This window comes from Rhinichthys klamathensis, unplaced genomic scaffold (genome assembly GCF_029890125.1).
Source record: "Rhinichthys klamathensis goyatoka isolate OS25496 unplaced genomic scaffold, OSU_Roscu_1.1 h1tg000035l_1, whole genome shotgun sequence".
NCBI classification, from domain to species: Eukaryota; Metazoa; Chordata; class Actinopteri; order Cypriniformes; family Leuciscidae; genus Rhinichthys; species Rhinichthys klamathensis.
In genome coordinates, this window is record NW_026606583.1 from 5,172,027 (window position 1) to 5,193,501 (window position 21,475).

Sequence of the window (21,475 nt, forward strand, 5' to 3'; positions counted from 1 at the left end):
AAGCGAAAGACCACATAAAGTCACAGAGTGTAAAGCATAAAGGTCGCCAATTCTCTGCTGATTACATAGTTGAAGAGTTCCAAACTTCTACTGGCAATACAATCAGCACAAATGGAATGGAATGGATTTCCTTGGCAGAGCATGCTGCATGCAAGCCTCACATCAACAAGTACAATCCCAAGCATCGGATGGAGGTGTGTACTGTAAAGCACGCCACCACTAGACTCTGGAGCAGTGGAAACGTTCTGTGGAGTGATACATCAGACTTCTCTGTTTGGCAGTCTGATGGGTGAGTCTGGGTTTGGCGGATGCCAGGAGACCGTTACCTGCCTGACCAACACATTCTCATCCTTTGGCGTCATATAGGTGACGCCATATGACATTTCGTCGAAATCTTACGCACATGGCATCCTTTAGCGTCAATATAACACGCACTGTTATGGGTAGGTTTTGGTCTGGGGTAGGGTTACGGTTATGACGCCTTGGGATCTGCGTCTCATATTGACGCTAAAGGATGCCATGTGCGTCGGATTTCGACGAAATGTCAAAAGCGTCACATGTATGACGCCTTGGGATGAGAACGGGCTGGCCTGACTGCATTGTGCCAACTGTAATGTTTGGTGGAGGGATACTGGCATGGGGTTGTTTTACAGGGATTGGTCTGCCCCTTACTTCCAGTGAAGGGAAAACTTAATGCTTCAGTATACCAAGACATTTTGGACAATGCTATGCACCCAAATTTGTGGTAACAGTTTGGGGAAAGCCTTTTTTTTATTCCAGCATGACTGCCACAGTGCACAAATCAAGGTCCATCAGGACATGGTTGGATGAGTTTGGTGTGGAAGAACTTGACTGGCCCACACAGAGTGATGACCTAAATCCCATCGAACAGCTTTGGGATGAACTGGAATGAAGTCTGCGAACCAGGCTTTCGCGTCCAACATCTGTGCCTGACCTCACAAAGGCTCTACTGGGCAAAAAATCCCACAGAAACATTCCAAAATCCTGTGGAAAGCCTTCCCAGAACAGTGGAAGCTGTAATAGCTGCAATGAACCAACTCCATATGAATATATATGTATTTAGAATATGATGTCATTACAGTCCCTGTTGGTGTAATGGTTATGTGTCCCAATACTTTTGTCCATATAGTGTATATAAATGAGCTTTTACATGACCGGAAAAAAACAACCATATGTGATGTGTGAAAACATTTACGTAGTTATCATGACAGTGGTATAACAACATAACATGACAGAGCAAGCTGAAGTGCGTTTGTTATAAAATGTCCTCAAGTTTATGCAGTAAATTCTTGCGTTGCCATTTGGAGAGTGTTGTTGTCAGTTCGAGACTTGTATTTCTCAATCTCTTTTCTTATTTCATTCTGGACCTATGAAATCCAGTAGTTAGTTTATTACAAGAGGTCCGAAATATTTCTTTATATCTTCATTTGCTATTAAAAATAAATTAGATCTTACCTCAGTGTTCATGAAGCAGTATAACAATGCCACAATGAAACCCTTAAAAGAAAAGGCAAAATTAGTATTATGAGTCATGACTTTATTGAGAGGTTTTTATTTATGACAGGTTTTTTCATTGAGACTTTATAAACTTGACTACTATGTTTCTGCATGCTGTAGCTTTTGTATTTCAAGTGTATTTACTGTAGTAGAGGGCACAGTTTCACTTATGAACAAGCTTCATAGAAGCATCTCTTAGGCTCTTCACCACCTCTCAAATGAGAGAGCTAATAACAACAAATCTTGACAGCTTATTTCTTAAAGATGGCAGTATATATAGTTGACATTCCTGGGCTACACTGTAGATAGCATTAAGCCATAAGTGCCTGAACAGTACCTGGAAGGAACCTAGCACAAGTTCAAAGAAGAGTCTCGCCTCTAGACCCACATGCTCGGGAAAAAGAGCAAATACGGTGTAATGCACTCCAAAAAGAGGGATTAGCAGAAGAGTTGACTTAGCCAGTCGCCTACAGAACACAGTGAACACACATTGTAGTTTTAAAAAAAGTGAATGGTGGATAATAGAGATCAAGGCTCCTTAATATACACTCACCTAAAGGATTATTAGGAACATCTGTTCAATTTCTCATTAATGCAATTATCTAATCAACCAACCAAAGCAGTTGCTTCAATGCATTTAGGGGTGTGGTCCTGGTCAAGACAATCTCCTGAACTCCAAACTAAATGTCAGAATGGGAAAGAAAGGTGATTTAAGCAATTCTAAGCGTGCATGGTTGTTGGTGCCAGACGGGCCGGTCTGAGTATTTCACAATCTGCTCAGTTACTGGGATTTTCACGCACAACCATTTCTAGGGTTTACAAAGAATGGTGTGAAAAGGGAAAAACATCCAGTATGCGGCAGTCCTGTGGGCGAAAATGCCTTGTTGATGCTAGAGGTCAGAGGAGAATGGGCCGACTGATTCAAGCTGATAGAAGAGCAACTTTGACTGAAATAACCACTCGTTACAACCGAGGTATGCAGCAAAGCATTTGCGAAGCCACAACACGCACAACCTTGAGGCGGATGGGCTACAACAGCAGAAGACCCCACCGGGTACCACTCATCTCCACTACAAATAGGAAAAAGAGGCTACAATTTGCAAGAGTCTCGATTTCTGTTGAGACATTCAGATGGTAGAGTCAGAATTTGGCGTAAACAGAATGAGAACATGGATCCATCATGCCTTGTTACCACTGTGCAGGCTGGTGGTGGTGGTGTAATGGTGTGGGAGATGTTTTCTTGGCACACTTTAGGCCCCTTAGTGCCAATTGGGCATCGTTTAAATGCCACGGCCTACCTGAGCATTGTTTCTGACCATGTCCATCCCTTTATGGCCACCATGTACCCATCCTCTGATGGCTACTTCCAGCAGGATAATGCACCATGTCACAAAGCTGAAATTGGTTTCTTGAACATGACAATGAGTTCACTGTACTAAAATGGCCCCCACAGTCACCAGATCTCAACCCAATAGAGCATCTTTGGGATGTGGTGGAACGGGAGCTTCGTGCCCTGGATGTGCATCCCACAAATCTCCATCAACTGCAAGATGCTATCCTATCAATATAGGCCAACATTTCTAAAGAATGCTTTCAGCACCTTGTTGAATCAATGCCATGTAGAATTAAGGCAGTTCTGAAGGCGAAAGGGGGTGAAACACAGTATTAGTATGGTGTTCCTAATAATCCTTTAGGTGAGTGTATATAATGTGACGTATCTGTAACATTGCCTGTAACACAGTAAGAGGGGCCACTTACACTACACCATTTTCAATTAAAAAGTAAACTTTTTATGCTGAAAACTCAAACCTTTGAAAACTGGTTTCAAAGTGCAAGTTTTTAAAAACTATACCGCTATCTTCTCTGTGTAAACTACAAAAATGCAATTTGTGAAAACGGTGACATCATGCGCATGCGTATCACGTGTTCAGTTTATATGCACATAGTGTTTCTTTACAAAGTGACATCGCCAACTACTGGCCTGGCAGCAACATACAGCGTTTCACTGTAAACCCGAATAAGTTGGCACAACTCAAAAAATGTAAGGCAATCAGTTGCCTCAAATTTTTTAAGTTAAGAAATTCAAAGTTTAAGTAAGCAGAACTGACATATTTTTACTTTGTATTTGTACATTTGAATTGTTCTTAACTTGAAATGTTTGAGTACACTAATTCATACATTTAACTTACAATTTCATGTAATCTCAATGTGAACACTTTTATTAGTATTAACTTAGCTAGCTTTAACAAGCTAGTTTGCTAACATACTATTTTGTTAACATCTTAACAATAGTATGCTATACAGTAACACTTGCAGCAATATATAGATTTTATTTGCTCTCAAATCAAGCTCATGCACCACTTGTCACCATGATGGTAACTATCCTAAAACCAACATTAACAGAAATTCTTCTAAATTAGCATAACGAAACATCAATCATTACTAAATCACCCACTTAACATTAATCTTGCACAAAAAAACATTGTATTACACTTAATTTGAGCATTTACTCTCCCTTTCGAGTGCCATCGGCAAAGCATGCTGGGGAATATACATCCCAGCCGTTTCAGTTAAACTTAAGTTCGTCTAAATTAAAAGAAATAATTTCATAAAACTCAAAACAATGAAACAGTTCAGTTTACTTAAAATATATCCATTCTGTGAACTTGAAAGAAAAAGAAAGTGCTAAATACTTAATTTAAGTTTTTCCTACTCAAACCAATTAAGTATTTTGAGCGTTAGGGTTTACAGTGTTGTTTTCATGGGTCCGTGTGAACGGTGATTGTTTGACAATGGTGTCATCTGTACATCGTTGTCGTGTAACCGTACCCATATAGGCTGAATCCGAAATCGGCCCCTAAACTCTCTTTGTAAGAGAGTGAGTAAATTTGGACAGACTTTCTGTGTCATCGGCTGTACACTAGTTATTGCGGTGCAATGTGGTATTGAATGAGTGCACTCGGTAGCGTCCACTATGGTTTTGGACATCACTACAAATGGCCCCCTTAAGGGTGTATGGGGCGATTTCGGATTCAGCCATACATGCTCTATGTGAGATCTATATTAATTACTTAATATATCTCACCTGTAAAGCCGCCTTTCTCCTCCATTTGATTCTGGGGTTTTTGTCTTCACAACTATCATCCTGCTTATATTAACAAACACTACAAAGTTCACCTGTAAAGTTTAAAAGTACAAACCTTTTTATTATCTTGATTTATAGTCAATAAGTCTAAGAAGTATTATGTTCAAGTGTAATTTTTGTGGTAAGACACTGAAAAAATGTAACATAAATTAATTGGTTTAATATCACTGAATCAGCCCACATACGTTCATTTATAGCCTACACAAAAATGTTTTTTTATAGATTATATCAGGTAGAAATCAAATTACTCTTTAACCCCTTAAGTGTCAAACTGAATATTTACTGAATATTAAACTGGGAGTGTTTCATTTTTTTCTGCATAAACTTACAAATACAGAAAGCAAAATGGGAATTTTGATGATCCACCAGTAGCCACTGTCCATGTCATCCCAGCACCTACCAACACATATAAACACAGGCGTTTATGATACACTTAAGTACATAAGATCCAAATGTACCCCACAATAATCTCATTATCACCCATAGTTGTCATATTTCTGCTTGAGGAATGTCCATATGATTACTGTGACAGATGGAGTCCCTGTAGGACAGAGAAAAGAATCAACAAACACTTCAGAATAAGTTATACTATAATCAGCGGTTTGTGTGTAAAATATGCTTCCTGTAATGTAACACTTGGTTTTACCCCAGCCAATAAGAGTATACCACCAGAAGAATGTTCCCTTGCGGGCGAAGGTGAAAACTAGCAGTGTCTGGAGATAAAGTCCCTCAACGAGCAGCCAGTAGAAATTTGATAACACACAGTACTGGAAGAACGTCACCACAGCCTTGCACAAAACCTGGCAGATGAAATACAGCATTCAGTTATAGAGGATCAGATGATCTGATTTATGCTATGGCATTTATTTTGCATTGATCTTATCAGTCATTTCGTCGGTGTAATGTACAGTGGAGACTGTGCAGTGATTGATTGTCTCGTCGGCGAATAACACAGCATCTTTTACAAACACAGCCAAAGCCCTCAGGATAAATGTGGAGAAGAGGTTGAGGTGGATGTAGGTCCGTGTACACAGAAGCTTTCTGTTGGATTAATGAAAATGCGACACTATTACGTGATATCAGCATTCATTGAAGCAAATATAATATATGTAAAAAAAACTTCACCAGAATTGAATTCCAGCATGTAGCAGAACAGTGAAAGAGTAAAGGCACTGAAGCAAGAAGTGAATGTTTAAAGTTATTACCTAAAGATGCAGAAGATGAAGACCGCAATACAGAGAGAACCAATGGACACGCCGTACCCAACGGTGTATATCAACTTCACCATGGCAAAGTACTCTCGCTTCCACAGTAAAATGGAAAATATAAGTTTAGATACCACTTTATTCATCTTGGAGAATCCATTTGATCTAATCTAAAGTAATAAATTAACTTTTTCTTCAAAGGTGATGTGACTGTGTAATTTTTTTTTGCAATATTTAAATTCTTCCTGTAACATAATTGCTTAGGGCAGTAGTTAAACCTTCCTTATCCACATCATGATTTGCACAGTGAGCTGAACAGTTTAATTGTTAATACTGAGCTCATATTGATAACTTAATGCAAACAATGAATATTGAACATGTAGCCACAGGTGTCACATACAAAGCATAACAAAACAGGTTAGACACAAAAAAATGTATTCGGACACTTAAAGGGGTCATATAATGCCATTTTTGTACAAGCTAATATGATTCTTTAGGGTCTAAATTAAAAGTTTGTAATATACTTTAATTAAAAATTCTCATAAGTATTGTAAGAAAACACTTATTTTACTTGGTCAAAAACAGCTCTGTTTTCAGCACGCCGTTTCAGTGCATATGACTTTAAATGATAATGAACTTTGCTCACCCCGCCTCTCTGTTCTGTGCGTACACCGTTTGTAACTCAATAACACAATAACCATAACGCGTTGTTCAGTATAAACGTGGGATTATGAATTATATTGAGAACATCATACATAGAAAACATGCCGTAATGTTCCCTAAGTGTAAACCTTAGACGCATTCATTGTGAAGCGTGCAGCTAGCGATTTGCAAAGATTAATATAAATATTAATGTAAAGTTTAATAAAACGTTACACTCACTTCAGTTCTTCTAGAGGTTCAGCAGGAACACGAATAGCTGGTACCGATCCTTTTTTCATGAGCAGCTTCTTAGCAAAACCAGCTCATACTGATCCTCGTTTATAAAGCAGTCTGGTGTGTGAAATGATTCGCGCAAACATGAAAGCATTGACGTTGCTCGTGGGGAATATTCCCTTCGAAAACAAACTCAGCCACTGTGTCTTCAGCGTTTCGGATTTAGGAACATTAAAATGACTGCTGTGTTCGTTATTACACCCAAGAACAGAACACCACAATCGCTTAGACGCCATTCTGCTCATAGACAGTGCTCCAGCATATCAACAAAGACTGGATGGATTTTTATCATTTTATGATGGTTGTGTACAGGCACTGCCAACACACATTTCAGTACAATCAACTTGTAAAAGTGCAGGTACCAGTATATGACCCCTTTAAGCCACGCTTAAATATGTATGGATCATGACATTGTATCCGATAAAATATCAAACCAAGTGCCATTTCTCACACCTAATCTTTTATAAAAAAAGCCAATGGGGGAAGGGGAAGTGTTCAGGAAACCTGTTTAAAAAACATTCAAAAACCAGATCATTTTTATGTTTGGTGATGCTGGTGGTGAATCTTTTTTTTTTAAATCACACACTTCACCTTCCACAATACAGCAACATTAAACAGGATTGTAGAACCCATCCAGAAGTGCAATAATCCATAGCATTTAGTTATGTTCATTTAATATCAAATACGATTTCTTCAAGGCTTTTACTCTGTGTCCAGTGTCTTCCTGATCTGTGCTGTTGTCCTGAAAGCAGGCGCTGTAATAAGGCACACTCAGCCTACTCCATCCCTCAGTAGTGCAGGTGCGGGTGATCAGCTCTAAAGAAGTCAATCATAAAGACTTTTACATTTACTGTACGTCACAGCATTGGACTTTATGGCCACATTCATAGAAAGAGTGCAATTAATGTGTTGAAGTTTTGATATGTGCAGGGTCCTAAGAGAGAGAACATTACCATGGGAGTTCAGGAGAGGAGGTGGACAAGACACTGAGACTCTCTCTCCTACACTAACTGCAGGCCAGCAGTTCACTCCATCCCACTCAACCAGACAACCTGAAGACATCCACAGTGGTACAATTAAAGACAGAAGTCTTCTAAAACAGCTACATTAAACTGATTCTCATCATCATAAGTATATGTTTTCCTGTGAACTCCTGTAACTGTTAATGCTAATGAATTATTATTTATGTTGTCTTATAGTAATGCATCTTATAGTTCTGTAAAGAGGTTGCATAAAAAAAAATACAATGAAAAGCAATGGACTACGGCATTAAGATAGCAAAGATTGCCTGTGATTAATGACTTGAATTTTTGTCTGTTCTTTATGTAAAGCTGTTATATGGCTTCAGAAAACATCTAGCACACATATAGACAGAACTGCTTTTATGGTGCTTTAACAATGCAGGATGAATTTCAATCTTTTATAAAAGGGAATTGAAAGAGGAAAATTAAATAATCTGTTAAATTTTTTATCCTTAGTCAGTCCCATATTTGCAATTGATCAGAATCAGCTTTAATCGCCAAAGAATTTGTTGCGGTTAACAGGAGCTCTGGTTATACATATATAATACAAGAGAATAAAAAAAAACATTTAAAAAAGGAAAATTAATAAAAATAAAAATACTATACATTATTATACTATACATAACTACTATGTACAGGTGTTTTTTCCCCCAAAAATTAATATTTACATCTATCATTTGTATTTACATACTTAAATCTAAACTCTAAACCCTCAGGTTGACATAAATGCCATAAGCCCACTGAATTATGAATTAAAAACAGGTAGTAATTGGTGTGCTGTATATAAGCCTGAGGATATACATTTATGCAAATAACATGATAAAATCAAAGGATCAATAGTGTGAGTCGACATCTTGATGAAATGTTTTGAGTATCAGTGCTTATCTGTGACTTAGCTCACCTGTATCAGTAGCGTTAAAGTTTAACAAAGACTGCGTTAAACCTGCGATTTTGAGCTGACATTCAGCTTCATTCTTTTGCAGATGCAATACTATAGAACATTCAGGATGAACGGTCTTCACCTGAAAGGCATAAGTGGATGCACACTATAAGAACTTCACAGAAATATTGATCTTTTGAATATAGTTTTGAAAAAAGATAACAAAGAACTTACCCCTTCACGTGTACTAACTATAAGAGTCCAGATGACAAAGCCATGATTAAGGTCCATGATGTTTTTTCTATTCAAGTCCCCGATGTAAATAATTCTTGGTCGGTTATGGTGAACAAGTGTAGCTCTATTGATTTTGTCAGTAGCCTACACACATATTCCAATGCTTATTCACAGTAATTCTCATCTATCTCTCCAACCTGTTTCAAGCAGCAGATGGTGAGATATACCCAGATGGTACAGCCCACTTTTCTGGGTGTACAGGACCCTTATCACCTCATGACATTAAAGTGTCATTGTTATTTTAAAACAAATCTAACGAAAAAAGATATCTTTCTATTACCTTTACAACATTCAGCATCTATTAGAACCTTGATTCTGAAACTATCTCTTGCACTGTCCTATGTTTGTTAATACTGTAAATAGGCTGTTTTTTGTGTTTCTACCTTGGCATTCAAGGCAGTCATCCGTCTTCTACCTGCCTGCTATCACACTAGGGAGGTTAAATGAGTCTTTTAGCCAGCACCATTTACTGCATGAGTGAACGTTAATCACTTCTTCTGAGTTAAAAGGATGACATTACTTCAGAGGTATGCAAATGACAAAGTCCCTCCAATCCACATTAAACATATTTTGAAAAGGGTTGATACAAAAATAAGAATAATAATGATTCTAATGTAGTTTAGTGCATGTCTCCTTTACAGGGTTAGGAATTGAATCGATTAATTTGCTTGTTATTGTGTGGACAGCAGTTAAGTTTTTCGTATGGTGCAGATGGACCGTGCCACTTTATCCATCCATTTTTAAAGCATGTCCTTCCCCTGAGGAGCTGAGGTTAGGCTGAAAGAAGACAATCGCAGAAAGATACATTCATACAATATTCAGAAAGAGAGATGTACTGAGGGATGAAAGTGAGAATTTGAAAATGACAGAATGAAAGTGTATTCATATTCATTGGTGTGTGTGTGTGTAGAAACTATAGAGGCAGCGATGTGTTTGAATATCACTCTAAAAACTTTTACTATGATTTACTCTTTTTTTTACACTTAAAAATATTGATTACATTTTAAAGCAGTGAAATCAATTACATACACTGTATGAACTGAGTAAATGTAAGTAAAAAAAATTAAGTAGCCTAGATGCATTTGGTAGGCTACAAAATAAAATTGAGCAGAAATAATTGGGAGGAAACATTTAAAAACCAATATTTATGAGTAATATTAACTGTTTTTATTTGTGTAATATGAACTTTTTTATTTCCTCTAAACCTTTGTAAAATATTCCATACAACCACCGGACATTGGCCTTTATTGTCGATGAGTAGCCTAGCTACAGCACAGCATACTGTTTAAACGTCAAGTAGTATACAATATTGCCTACATTTAAATTCATGTAACAAACATTTTAGAAGTAAAAATTAAACATTCAAGTGTAATCAATCGGTCTGTTCCAAGTATCAGCGCTGGTTCTCGTGCCGGAGATGGACTCGCGGTTTGCTGGTGAACTTTAGACCGCCGTCCTGCATTTTACTCATAACCGAAAGATGCTGCGACGCGACTGACTCCATCACCAATGCGACACTAGTTTAGGTGTCACATTGCGCCTCTGTATGTCTGTATTGTAATACATAACTCTGTATGTTAGCCATTGACTCCCATAGTATTTTTTTTCTCTGGAAGTCAATGGCATCTCTCAGGTTACCAGCATTCTTTAAAATATCTTTGTTTGTTTTCAGCAGAAGAAAGAAACTCATATGGGTTTGAAACAACATGAGAGTGAGTAAATGATGACAGAATTTTCATTTTTGGGTGAACTATCCCTTTAAGTGAAACTTTCATAATCCATTTCATTATATTGTATTCAATTCAATTCTAGCTAATTTTACACAAATTACAACCCTCAGTTAAGGTGTAATTTCAACAATTTAATGCACATGAAAATGAGGCTGTGTAAAGACTTACATTCTTTACAATGGCATGCTACTGAGTTTTTGTCTACTTTTTGTCATATGTTTTGGAAAAGCTGAGCAGGTGTGAATGAGGTGTTAATGTTTGGGGGTACAGTTAAGCTACAACATTTGTGTCTATTAAAAGCAGCAGCACTGTACAGTATCCCTACTCCTATGCTATCATCCTTATTGGTTTTTATGTCATTATGTTGATGATATTAATTAGCAGAACACAAAATGTAATATCCATCTACACATCTATAGTGCTATAGATGTAGATGGGTAGATGGATATTCCATTTTGTGTTTTGACAAGGATGACAGCAGAAAATAGAAAATACTCACACAGGACAAAGAGGAACATGGATGATGGTGCTCTGAGCAGGCAGCAAAAGGTATAACAATATGAAGTGGGGAGGGGATATGTATATCCAATGAAGCTTAATGCATGCACTGGAGTCACGGCATTCTTTCCTTTTTTAGAAATGTGAGTAATATATGGGAGGTGCAGCAGATTCAGCGCTGAGTATATAACATTTAAGAGTATATAACATTTAAGGCTCCTATCCGTACCATTCAACAGCAGTCAAACATTTGCATAAGACTCGATTTTGTCCATTCACTTACTGTGATTACACCACCATGGCTTCACAAAAGCAAGTGGCCAAAACAGAAGGAAAGCCCGCCCCAGCTCCAGAGGAAGAACCAGCTCCCGGAGCAGCAGAACCAGCATCAGCAGCACTGGAAACGGTTACTTCTGCCCCAACTGCAACACCAGAGTCAGCTACAAAAGAGTCTGAAAAAGCCAGCACTGCACCTGGGTTAGCCCCAGTCACAGCAGCCGAAGATCCAGCCAAAGCACAAGCTTCTCTTCCAAATCCAGCTTTCAAAAATGATCCTGCTGCTGCAGTAAGTCTCTGTTTTGGATAACATTATTTTATGGTATTTCAGTTGCCTGATGGCCTGGATTGATGTGCCCACAATAACGATTGACGTCTACATTTAAATGCACACATTTCTTTTAAGAATAAAGACTAAATGATTAAGATCACTTTATTGACAAGCATTTGGGTAATTAAACTTAGTGTTAATTAATTGAAAAGTTCAAATGAGGCACAATGACAAATTTTTTTTAAAACAAAAGGTCCACCTGTTTAAAATAGGGACATATTGATATTCTGTCTAAATAAATAAATATATTCACTAAAACTTAAATAAATATGCTGCACTTTGCCAAAAATGAAAATTCTACCATTAATTACTCACCCTCATGTTGTTCCAAACCAGTAAGACTTTCAAACCCATAAGAACACAAATGAAGATATTTTTAATGAAATCTTAGATATTTCTTCCCATCTGTTGACGCAACTAACAATATGACGCTTTAAAAAGTTTATAAAGAGATTAAATGAGACACGGTCGCTTTATATGATGAACATATTTAACTATAGGCCTTTATTCCCATTTAAACTTTGGTCAGCAAACATAAACAGAAGCTCAACCGTACTTGCTTGATGTTGTCATATAGATTCAAATACTCAGTCATATGTATGTAGAAAAGAGAAAATCCAAGGCACTCTTCTTCAAAATTATTTAAAAAAACTTTATTTTACTGGCTATTTCATATTAGAAAATTAAAAGACATGGGGAGAAGCAACCCACGTGTGGCGGCGCAAACAGCCTTCTTCAGGGTGTGCTTTTCAAACAAACAATTTCCCCTTTTGTGTGTGTGCTAATTACACATTACACCTGTGACATGGTGAGTTACCACATGAACATAATACATACACATACAGAGAGTCAACTAGGTGGCTACATTGCAAATTGAATTCAAAAACAAATGCTTAAAGTCCTCTCAAGAGTGCGTTTACTTCAAAGCTATTCCATGCCGTTCCGCTAGTATGGCAAGAATTTAATCATTTGTAAAACCACAATTGGAATACTCCTTAATCTGTTCATAATTCATCATGTATCGGGTTGCGTCAGAACAATGAGGGTGCCAGTCGGCAAGTCATCATTTTGATTTTTAAAGTCAGAATTTCTTTTTTTTTTTTTATCTCATAATTTCGATTTGGCATGTCAAAATTTCAACTTTTTATCTCATACTTGTGACTTAAAGTCATAATTTCGATTCAGTAAGTCATAAATTCGACTTTTTATCTCATAATTATGACTTAAGAATGCTGTATTTTTTCTTATGTGGCGGGAATGGGCTTCCATAATTATTAAGAGATAAGTCATAATTACGAGAAAGTTTCTCATTATAATGACATAAGTCGTTATTATGAGAAACTTTCTCAATAATGAGAAACTAAGTCATAATTATGAGAAAGTTTTCTTTATCTAGTAGCCGACATGCATCGCGTCAAGAGCCGATTGGTCTGCGCAACGCATAAAATGGACCAGCCGTCTTCCCGTACTGGTTGGGCCTTGTCATCTGACAGAAGTTTGCGAGACTCAATTTTTCCCCCAAAACTTGATCCGAGGATGAAGTGTCGTTTTCATGCACGGCTTTGAAATTATGTTGAACATGAAAGTTCAGATGTTAATGATAGCATTATTGATAAATTGGGAGTTTGTAATAACAGTAGCCCATCTTAACAGAGACGATGCGAAAATTGATACAAATCGAGTCAATGAGTCGCTCCAAAAAGCACAGCAGTCTCCCGCAGACGTGGAGAGGTTGTACTTGAGAACTGCTGAAGCACGTGAAGATGATTGCGAACTTTATCTCAAACATTCAACGCCTTCAAGCGAATCGGCAGAAGACTCAATGACCGAATCCACTTTCAAATGCCATCCATGTTTGGCGGATCAAAGTTGGGGGAATGCGGACTCAAACCGAGATGGACCAATTCCCACACAAAATGACGAGTTTAAAGAGCTTCTCAGGGGACCAGTGACCTGGCGATCCTTAAAAAGTTTGTTGTTGAGCTAGTACTTAGCACTTAATTACGTGTGCCATTTTTAAAGGTATATTTTCTTTGACTAACTGCGCATAAAACCCGCTTTATTCTTTCATCAAGGTCATCAGTGGGTTTTGGACGGAGTCGCGGTGTCTGGCGTCAATCAACCAGTGTTTCATTGTGGCAATGAACTCCTTATGATCAAGTTGTCCATGACTCTGCACTCAAATCCACGCTTGGTTATCAGTAACGGTAAGTAAAGTAGGGGAGAGCGGGGCACAACCTAACACATTTTGGTTTTGGCTCAATTATTAAAAAAAATAAAGTTAGATTCATCTTTTTTTTTACACAAGCTACATACACATCTCTGCTACAAATGAACACTTAAAGTTTTTTTCTAGGATTTTCCATTTTCGTACTGTTGCACTGAAAGTGACAGAAGTGCAAATGTTACAACCTACCCTATATGCGGGGTTAATTGTAACAGACAGAGGGGTTAGTTGTAACACTTGTGTGTAACACATAATTCAGTACTATTTTATCTGTATAGTTTGATATTGTTTGTGCATCTCTATAGATAGATATCCATACATCCATCCCTCATCCTTCTATTATGGATCAATATCATAGATAGAGATATGAAAGGGCTGCACAGTTTTGCAAGCAATAAATAAATAAAATCATCAAATATTGTAATTGTAATTGCAATTGAATTACATTTGTGTGTGGCAGCTGCATGTACAATTATTATTATTATTGATAATAATAACAGTAATAATAATAAAAACGAGCTTATTGCATTAAAACCAGGCTATATTTATAATAAAGAAACAAGTGATCAATGCATAGTAAACTAAATAAAAATAAACATCCAACATTGTTTGTGAAAGTCCAACAAAGTTAAATATATAAATATATACTCAAACAGGAAAAGTTGTGTGGCTCCCTGTTTTCATTTGATTATCATTGTACACTTGGCGGCTTAGTTGTAACACTGTGCGACAACTAACCCCGCTGTGTAAAACATATTTTAAGCCTAGCTAACAGTTGCTAGGAGTTGCTGACATGTTTCAAAACGGTGCTATGTTTTAGCAAACAAGACCGTGATTAAGGCAATATAAAGTTAGATTTGGTGACGTACACACCCAACTCAGAAACCAAAAAAACCTATGATGAAAAAATTTACTTGCATGGTGTCAAAACACTCTTTGATCAGTATCTTCATGAAATCTTATCAAAACTTTCCACATATTCGCGGGAGACCGTCTTCTGGCTGCGAGAGAAAAAGAGCGGAAACACAACCGGCTTGATCCTGACTAACTATATAAAAGGTCCGTGTTACATTTAGGTTGTGCCCCGCGCTCCCCTACCTGCTGTGAATATTCTCTCTGAGATAAAGAGGCGAAAGGAAATCGAATTATGAATAAATTGTCACCACAGACACAAAGTGAATGTTTTGTGTTTAATATCATTAACAAATAATAATAATATTAACATTAGCCCAATGTTATTAGCCCAAGAGACAATGCAGAAGTTGATACAAATTGAGCCAATAAGTCGCTCAAAAAGCACAGCAGGCTTTACTGTGTATTTTTGTATTTTACTTACTATTTTTAATGTCGAAAAGTCTCTTATGCTTATCAAGCCTGCATTTATTTGATAAAAAAATACAGTAGAAAACATTAATATTGTGAAATATTATTACAATTTAAAATAATTTAATAAATAACTTTTAATATAATTTATTTCTGTGATGGAAACCTGAATTTTCAGCATCATTAGCTACTCCAGTGTGCGTTGCATTTACAATCCTGTGAAAACAGCACCCCTACTTCCTGCGCCCCTGATATTTAGCTTTTATTGTATATAATTGTTAAAGTTTATGCTTGTAAATGAGGTCAAAAAGTGCATTGAAACTAGATTAAATCGGTCATTCCATAGGCTACAATTAGTACCGTATATCTTCCTTCATTGTGACGTTTTAATTTTTCCCTCTATTACTGAAACACAAAGTTCATGAATATTTAAAGGGGCAAATGCTGTTTAGTTTGCTGTTTGTTGCTGAACAAGTGGTCAGTACATAAAATGAGCAATTTACAAGAAACATTCTATAAAAATGGTTATTGCAGTCTATTTAGATAGATATGTTAAATTGTTTTGCATTAATTTTCAGTAACTATTTTGTGTGAATCTGCTATAGTGCATTATCAACATCAAACATTATTTAATGTAATCTATTTTTCAACGTATCTTTTCAGAGACAAAATGGACTGATTCACCTTCACAAAAGCAGTGTCAATGCATCAAAAGGAATCATGGGCCATCAATGCTACTGGGAATCCCTTTTAAAGAGTGCTTTACTCAAAACTGGGTAAGATATTCTCTTAATAGTAGCCTAGATGTCATGCTACATATTTATCATTTGTCACCTTGACAGACTGGTTTATACCCCCCTTTTTTTAAAGCTATGGTCATTTCCATACAGGACATTTGAGTTCATTAAATTGTATAGATCTATCCCGTTAAGTTTCTGCATGTAGATTTAGTTTTGATATAGCTAATATTGACATTAAAACTTATAATTCAAGGTTTACTATAGCTTACTTGTTTGCAAACTCCTAAGGGGTTTATCTTAAGAACTTGCACAGCTGTCACACATGGCATTTTATGAATACAGTACTGACTAACTTTAATTTGAATGTTAAAGCCTGTAGCAATCAGGACAGGACTATAAATAGACTTGACTAAACTTTTATTACCAGGGATGCACCTATTTTACAGATTGAGTTAAGCCCTATTCGCACGGGATTAGTATTATCTGGTGACCTATAGTAATTTGTAATAATTGCGGAGTTTGTCTGTGATCTTAATCCCGTGCGAATCGGCCATGTCTGTAATTTGTAAAGTAAAAATTCCCCCGCAAATTACCTACTATATTTCGCCGAACACCGAGGTCCTGTGATAATATTAGTCCCGCGCGAATCGGCATCTCTGTGATTTGGCCGGATCGTATATCATTTTTTCAAGGTTTTTGTTTCATGTGTGCCTTTTTATCCATCTTTCGCGAAGAATGGAAGCTGGTTTGGAGTGTTTTGATAGTATTTTGGGTGCTGGGTCATATCGCAACTACACAATTTGCAGAAAGTGAAAGCTGAAAATCATCAGAAGAGCAAGAACAAAAAGAATGATTAGATGGAGATGAATGACATGTATAGCAGCATGCGGTAAGGAACTTTTTTTCTGTTTTTATGTCATAATATATCATACAGCTAGACCTATAACAAAAATAAATGTCCAAGCAATAGCCTATTGAGGTCATATCCGGGAGATAAGTTTGAGTAAAATCACAGGCTTCGGTTATCCCGTGCGAATGCGCCACATGAAATTCAGATGTGGCGGGGTAATATCTAAATCACATAATACTAATCCCGTGCGAATAGGGCTTTAGACACCGATACTCGCCGACACACCGTACAGATTCCTGTATTTTCATTGCATTTGTTATTTTTAAAACACTGCTTTTCCACTATTTCAGTTTGGTCCACTATTTTCCAGTCCTGGAAAACACATAGGAAATTAGAGAATCTAAAATGTTCTAAATGTTGTTGTCCTGGAAAAAAAATTTTTTCACAGATTTTATCACTGGCCCAAAACAATTAGCGCTAGTTGCTTAAAGTGTTATGTTCAGGGATGCTGAGTTTTGACATGTGAGAAGTATTTTGAATGATAATGTTTAGTCTTGTGTTGCCACTTGCAGCAGTTAGCTAATGTTATCAGCTGCTCAAATAAATGCAGCGAATGCCAACTGGTAAGCAGCTGCCTAATTTAGTAACTTGCTAACTAATAATTTTGGTGCGGTATAAGGCAAGGCAAGTTTAGTTCTGATTGATGTCAAAAGTACATGATACTTTGGTACCAAGTCGATATTGAAATATTATATATAACTATATCAGCCTTTCTGCAGTACTGATAGTACCAAGTACCAGGTCAATCTGGTACCCACTGACTGCATTCAAACACTCCCCCTCATATTTGTTTGAGTGCCATGTTAACCCTTTCACGCGTACGATCACACCGGTGTGATTAGAACGGTCAGTGCATCACGTGATCAACTGCTAAATATAAACGTGCTTTCGCGCGTTGGCTGGCGCTGAGCCAGAGACGGACGCACTCAGTGTTGTCATTATATATCACAACTATTGAGTATTTTAAACCACATAGTTTATTTTAGGTTTCAGACATTTAAATACACATAAGTACTAGCAAAACAATGATTGAGTTTGTAATATACACACTGATGTCTATGGAAGCGGCAATAATAATCCTTTCCATTATAATAAGACGAAACGTTTTATTCATATCAGATACACATTGTGTAAGTAGCTTTACATTTTACCCTATTCTTCTCCCAGTTCACTGGCCACTTTCATGTATTTCGTGAGAAGCAACAGATTCGATTCTCTGAACTGTGAAACAAACTAGCATGGCGCCACCCATCGCGCATACAGCTCAACTAACGCGATCGTTATAAAGGTATTTAAACAACAAAACACATCCACTTACACATATTTGACAATCGGAATATCAGTTTCATGTTATAGCTAATACATTTGTGAATATTTTTAATAGAAAAGGAAAAAAGACATAAAAGCAGATCATCATTCATTCAGCTCTGTGTTGTGATTGCGCTGTGTCATGTGACAAGAATTGACGCGTCACCATGGAAACATTAAAGTGACAGGTTCTAAATTACGGTCGCCTTGAAAAACTCACGCTGGGGGTCAGTTAGAATATTTTCATTTTACGTGTGAAAGGGTTAATGTTAAGCACATGAACACAATGGCCAATCAGAGGTATTTAAAGCTGCAGTCGCAGTTTTTCCTCTGTCGCCATCTCTGTTCGAAATCTGCAATTGCAGTTATTCGCGGAATTATCAACTTTACGTGAGTTGTACTTCGACACCGCACAGCGCGGATGAACACAATGTTTGTGGAGAGTGTGCAGTTGTCAGTCACCGCGCCGGTGTGGATACTGGCATTCAGAATCACAGATTATTCTTTTTGGAAGTATGACCAACATAATAATTTTCACCGGAAAATGTCATCTGAACAAGTAACATCCACTTTTGTTCTGGTTCTGACATTGTAGTAAATCGCCCTGATTAAATCTAACAATCGCTTATCATATCACGTAAAAGCGTGCAAATGATACTTTGTTCTCAAATTGTTAATGTTAACAACGTCAGCATTGCGTGACTACATGTAATGTCCTTCCGATGTTTATCCTTGTTTTCGCTTGGGTCCGGTTGCAGTCTCTTTTTTTCTGTAGCCAGTCTGAAGTCCAACGAAGTCTTTTGCATTTTACAGCGGGTGGATCTGTTGTCACTGGTGATTGTCGTTTGAACCTTTCTGGATCCGCCATCAAATTGATAAGTTTAATTATATCAAGTGCTGTGAGAAAAGGCTACAAATCTCCACCTCCAACATCCTCACTCGCAATATAGCCTACTAGCCGAGACTCCTTTGTCTACCGATGTGACGTAATGACGCAAAGACGAATTGCGTCATTACATGTCAATATCAGCAAATTTGCTCGAATCTCCCGCGTAAATCCACCAGTACCACTGGAATTATAAACATTATTACAAGCTTACCGTTTTGAATCGAGCTAAGGCAAGCAGATACACACTTGTTCCTGTACACAGGAAAATGAGCGGTGAACGGGTGTGTTTCTGTCTTACTTTATCTAATTAACCTTATTGAGGTTTTCTTTTGCAAAATGTTTATTACATCTAGACAAAAATCCATATTACCGCTAGTAGCACTTCACTCTCTCTAGGATAGGGGAATCTAAGCTGAAAGCTCTATCATATGTTGCTTTAAAAAAAAAAATCTACATAAGACGCGTGTGAAATTACTAAATTAGTGATTATGTACACTGAACGAATCTATTTCTTCCGTTCTCCATAAATTAATGAGAACATTTAATTTAATTGAAAGGAGGGTTTCATTTGTCTGTCCAAAATAATAATTTGGGCAATACGTCACAGGGAAGTTAGAAACAATTGTATATGGTTTGTTTTGTTCATTCATTATTTTATTACATTAACAGTTACGCTGACTGAATTCCAACTAAATTAATGAATAAGTGGGACCCCCTCAATTAAATGAAATGTTCTCATTAATTTATGGAGAACGAAAGAAATAGACTCATTCAGTAAATGAAACGTTTTTACAAAAATGTAAAAAGCAACATGATGGCAGAGCTTTCAGTTTATAGATTCCCTTATCCTAGAGTGGAGTGCTACTAAGTCCTAATGTGGATTTCTGTCTATATAATAAACATTTACCAAAACCTCAATAAGGTAAATTATAAAGACAGAAACACACCTGTTCACCGCTCATTTTCCCATGGGCAAAGGCAAGCACGCGTTTCACATCAGTGTTTCTCCCGAGAGACTAGCGCGAAATTGATCCCCTATCTTAGCGCCATCTACTGTTCTAGAAGAGGAAGTTGCTCAACTGCTTTTGTGAGAAAATCTGCCTGGACGCGTTTTTCGTACTTGTAGAATTTTGTTTTGTACTTGTAGAATTTTCTTTTTGTACATGAAGGTTTTTGTTTCGTACTTGTAGAATTTTGTTTTGTACTTGAAAGATTTTAGTTTGTACTTGGATGATATTTTTGTCATTGAAGAAATACGTTTCTATGTATATGTAAAACATACTGTATTTGTTTGATAGGTATGTTTTTTATTTGCAGAACAATATGCATTAGTTTGAGTGATGTTTTGTATTTACAAACCACATTGAGTTTGTTTGTGAATCATTGGGTGTGAGTAAAACACGTTTTGTGTGTGTGTGAGGTTTTGGCACATAATTCGCTCCATAGGCGGCACCATTCATTCACACAGAACATGCAGGATTCGTATTTAAATAGTCTTTGTGTTTAAATATTCACACACACTAGTCTACATCGCGATTTGATTTCAAGTGTACTGAACTGCTTTCTATTTTTTCCTCAAATTTACAAATTCCGTGAAATTCGGAAAAATGGAGAATTTTTTTTTAAGACCTAAGAAACAACTTCTGTTTTCTGGATCAAACCTAAAAGACAGACTCCTAAAACACTGGTGTCAAAGTAGTAGTGTGAACAGAATAATAAAGAAAGAGGCATGAATCATCTTACCTTTCACTTAAAATTACTACTTATCAACTGTAATTAATTTACTTATTACAGTTGTTTAGAGACATGCACAAAATATCTGGTCTATCTACGCAGTTTTTCTGTTAGCTATTCAACCGTTACACTTCAAACTTTTCAAACTCTTACACTTAAAACTCTGCATTTCACCGCACAGTTACATGTAACTTTATTGTTCTTAATGTGTTTGCATTACAATAGTGTGGCATAGTTCCTCTAACAAATCTGACAGAGCAAAAACAAAAATAAATGTACAAAGATTTTTTAGCACATATAGTAACTTTATTTGAGTCAAAGAAGATGGTGATAACAATCTTCACCAAATATGTATTTTGCTATAATCTATACATATATCTAAACTATAATCTTTAATGCTAAGCAGGACGTTGAAATAAACTATTCTGCGGACATTAAGCAACTTAATATAAGAAGTATAATATGAAATACTGGTTTGTTAAAAAGAGAGTTCAGTCGTATATTTAAAA

General features: G+C 36.8%; 2 protein-coding genes across 2 annotated transcripts in view; one reads left to right on the forward strand and one right to left on the reverse strand.

Annotated features, from left to right (window-relative positions):
- Positions 1-1,159: 1,159 nt before the first annotated feature.
- ghrhr2 (growth hormone releasing hormone receptor 2) lies at positions 1,160-8,997 on the reverse strand. The gene is made up of 13 exons (XM_056245987.1): positions 8,941-8,997; positions 8,728-8,848; positions 7,758-7,856; positions 7,511-7,620; positions 5,869-5,966; positions 5,572-5,704; positions 5,310-5,463; positions 5,144-5,204; positions 4,993-5,059; positions 4,604-4,695; positions 1,856-1,985; positions 1,477-1,518; positions 1,160-1,388 (listed from the first exon to the last, which is right to left on the reverse strand). The coding sequence occupies exons 1-13, from the start codon at positions 8,995-8,997 to the stop codon at positions 1,296-1,298; spliced, it is 1,257 nt and encodes a 418-aa protein (XP_056101962.1). The 3' UTR covers positions 1,160-1,295.
- A 2,444-nt stretch (positions 8,998-11,441) lies between these two features.
- Positions 11,442-21,475, forward strand: part of zgc:163073 (uncharacterized protein LOC100037358 homolog) — a 93,763-nt gene continuing 83,729 nt past the window's right edge. The window contains exon 1 of the mRNA XM_056245988.1: positions 11,442-11,793. Within this exon, the coding sequence (XP_056101963.1) occupies positions 11,527-11,793 (267 nt within the window). The 5' untranslated portion in view covers positions 11,442-11,526. The remainder of the gene's footprint in view (positions 11,794-21,475) is intronic.

Excerpts from the sequence above, each read along its gene's own strand:
- ghrhr2 (XM_056245987.1), bottom strand. The coding sequence starts at position 8,997 with ATGGACCTTAATCATGGCTTTGTCATCTGGACTCTTATAGTTAGTACA. Across the intron at positions 7,857-8,727 it reads CTTTAACGCTACTGATACAG|GTTGTCTGGTTGAGTGGGAT; the intron begins GTGAGCTAAGTC and ends GGATGTCTTCAG. Across the intron at positions 5,967-7,510 it reads AGGAAGACACTGGACACAGA|CGAGAGTACTTTGCCATGGT; the intron begins GTAAAAGCCTTG and ends TTACTGTGGAAG.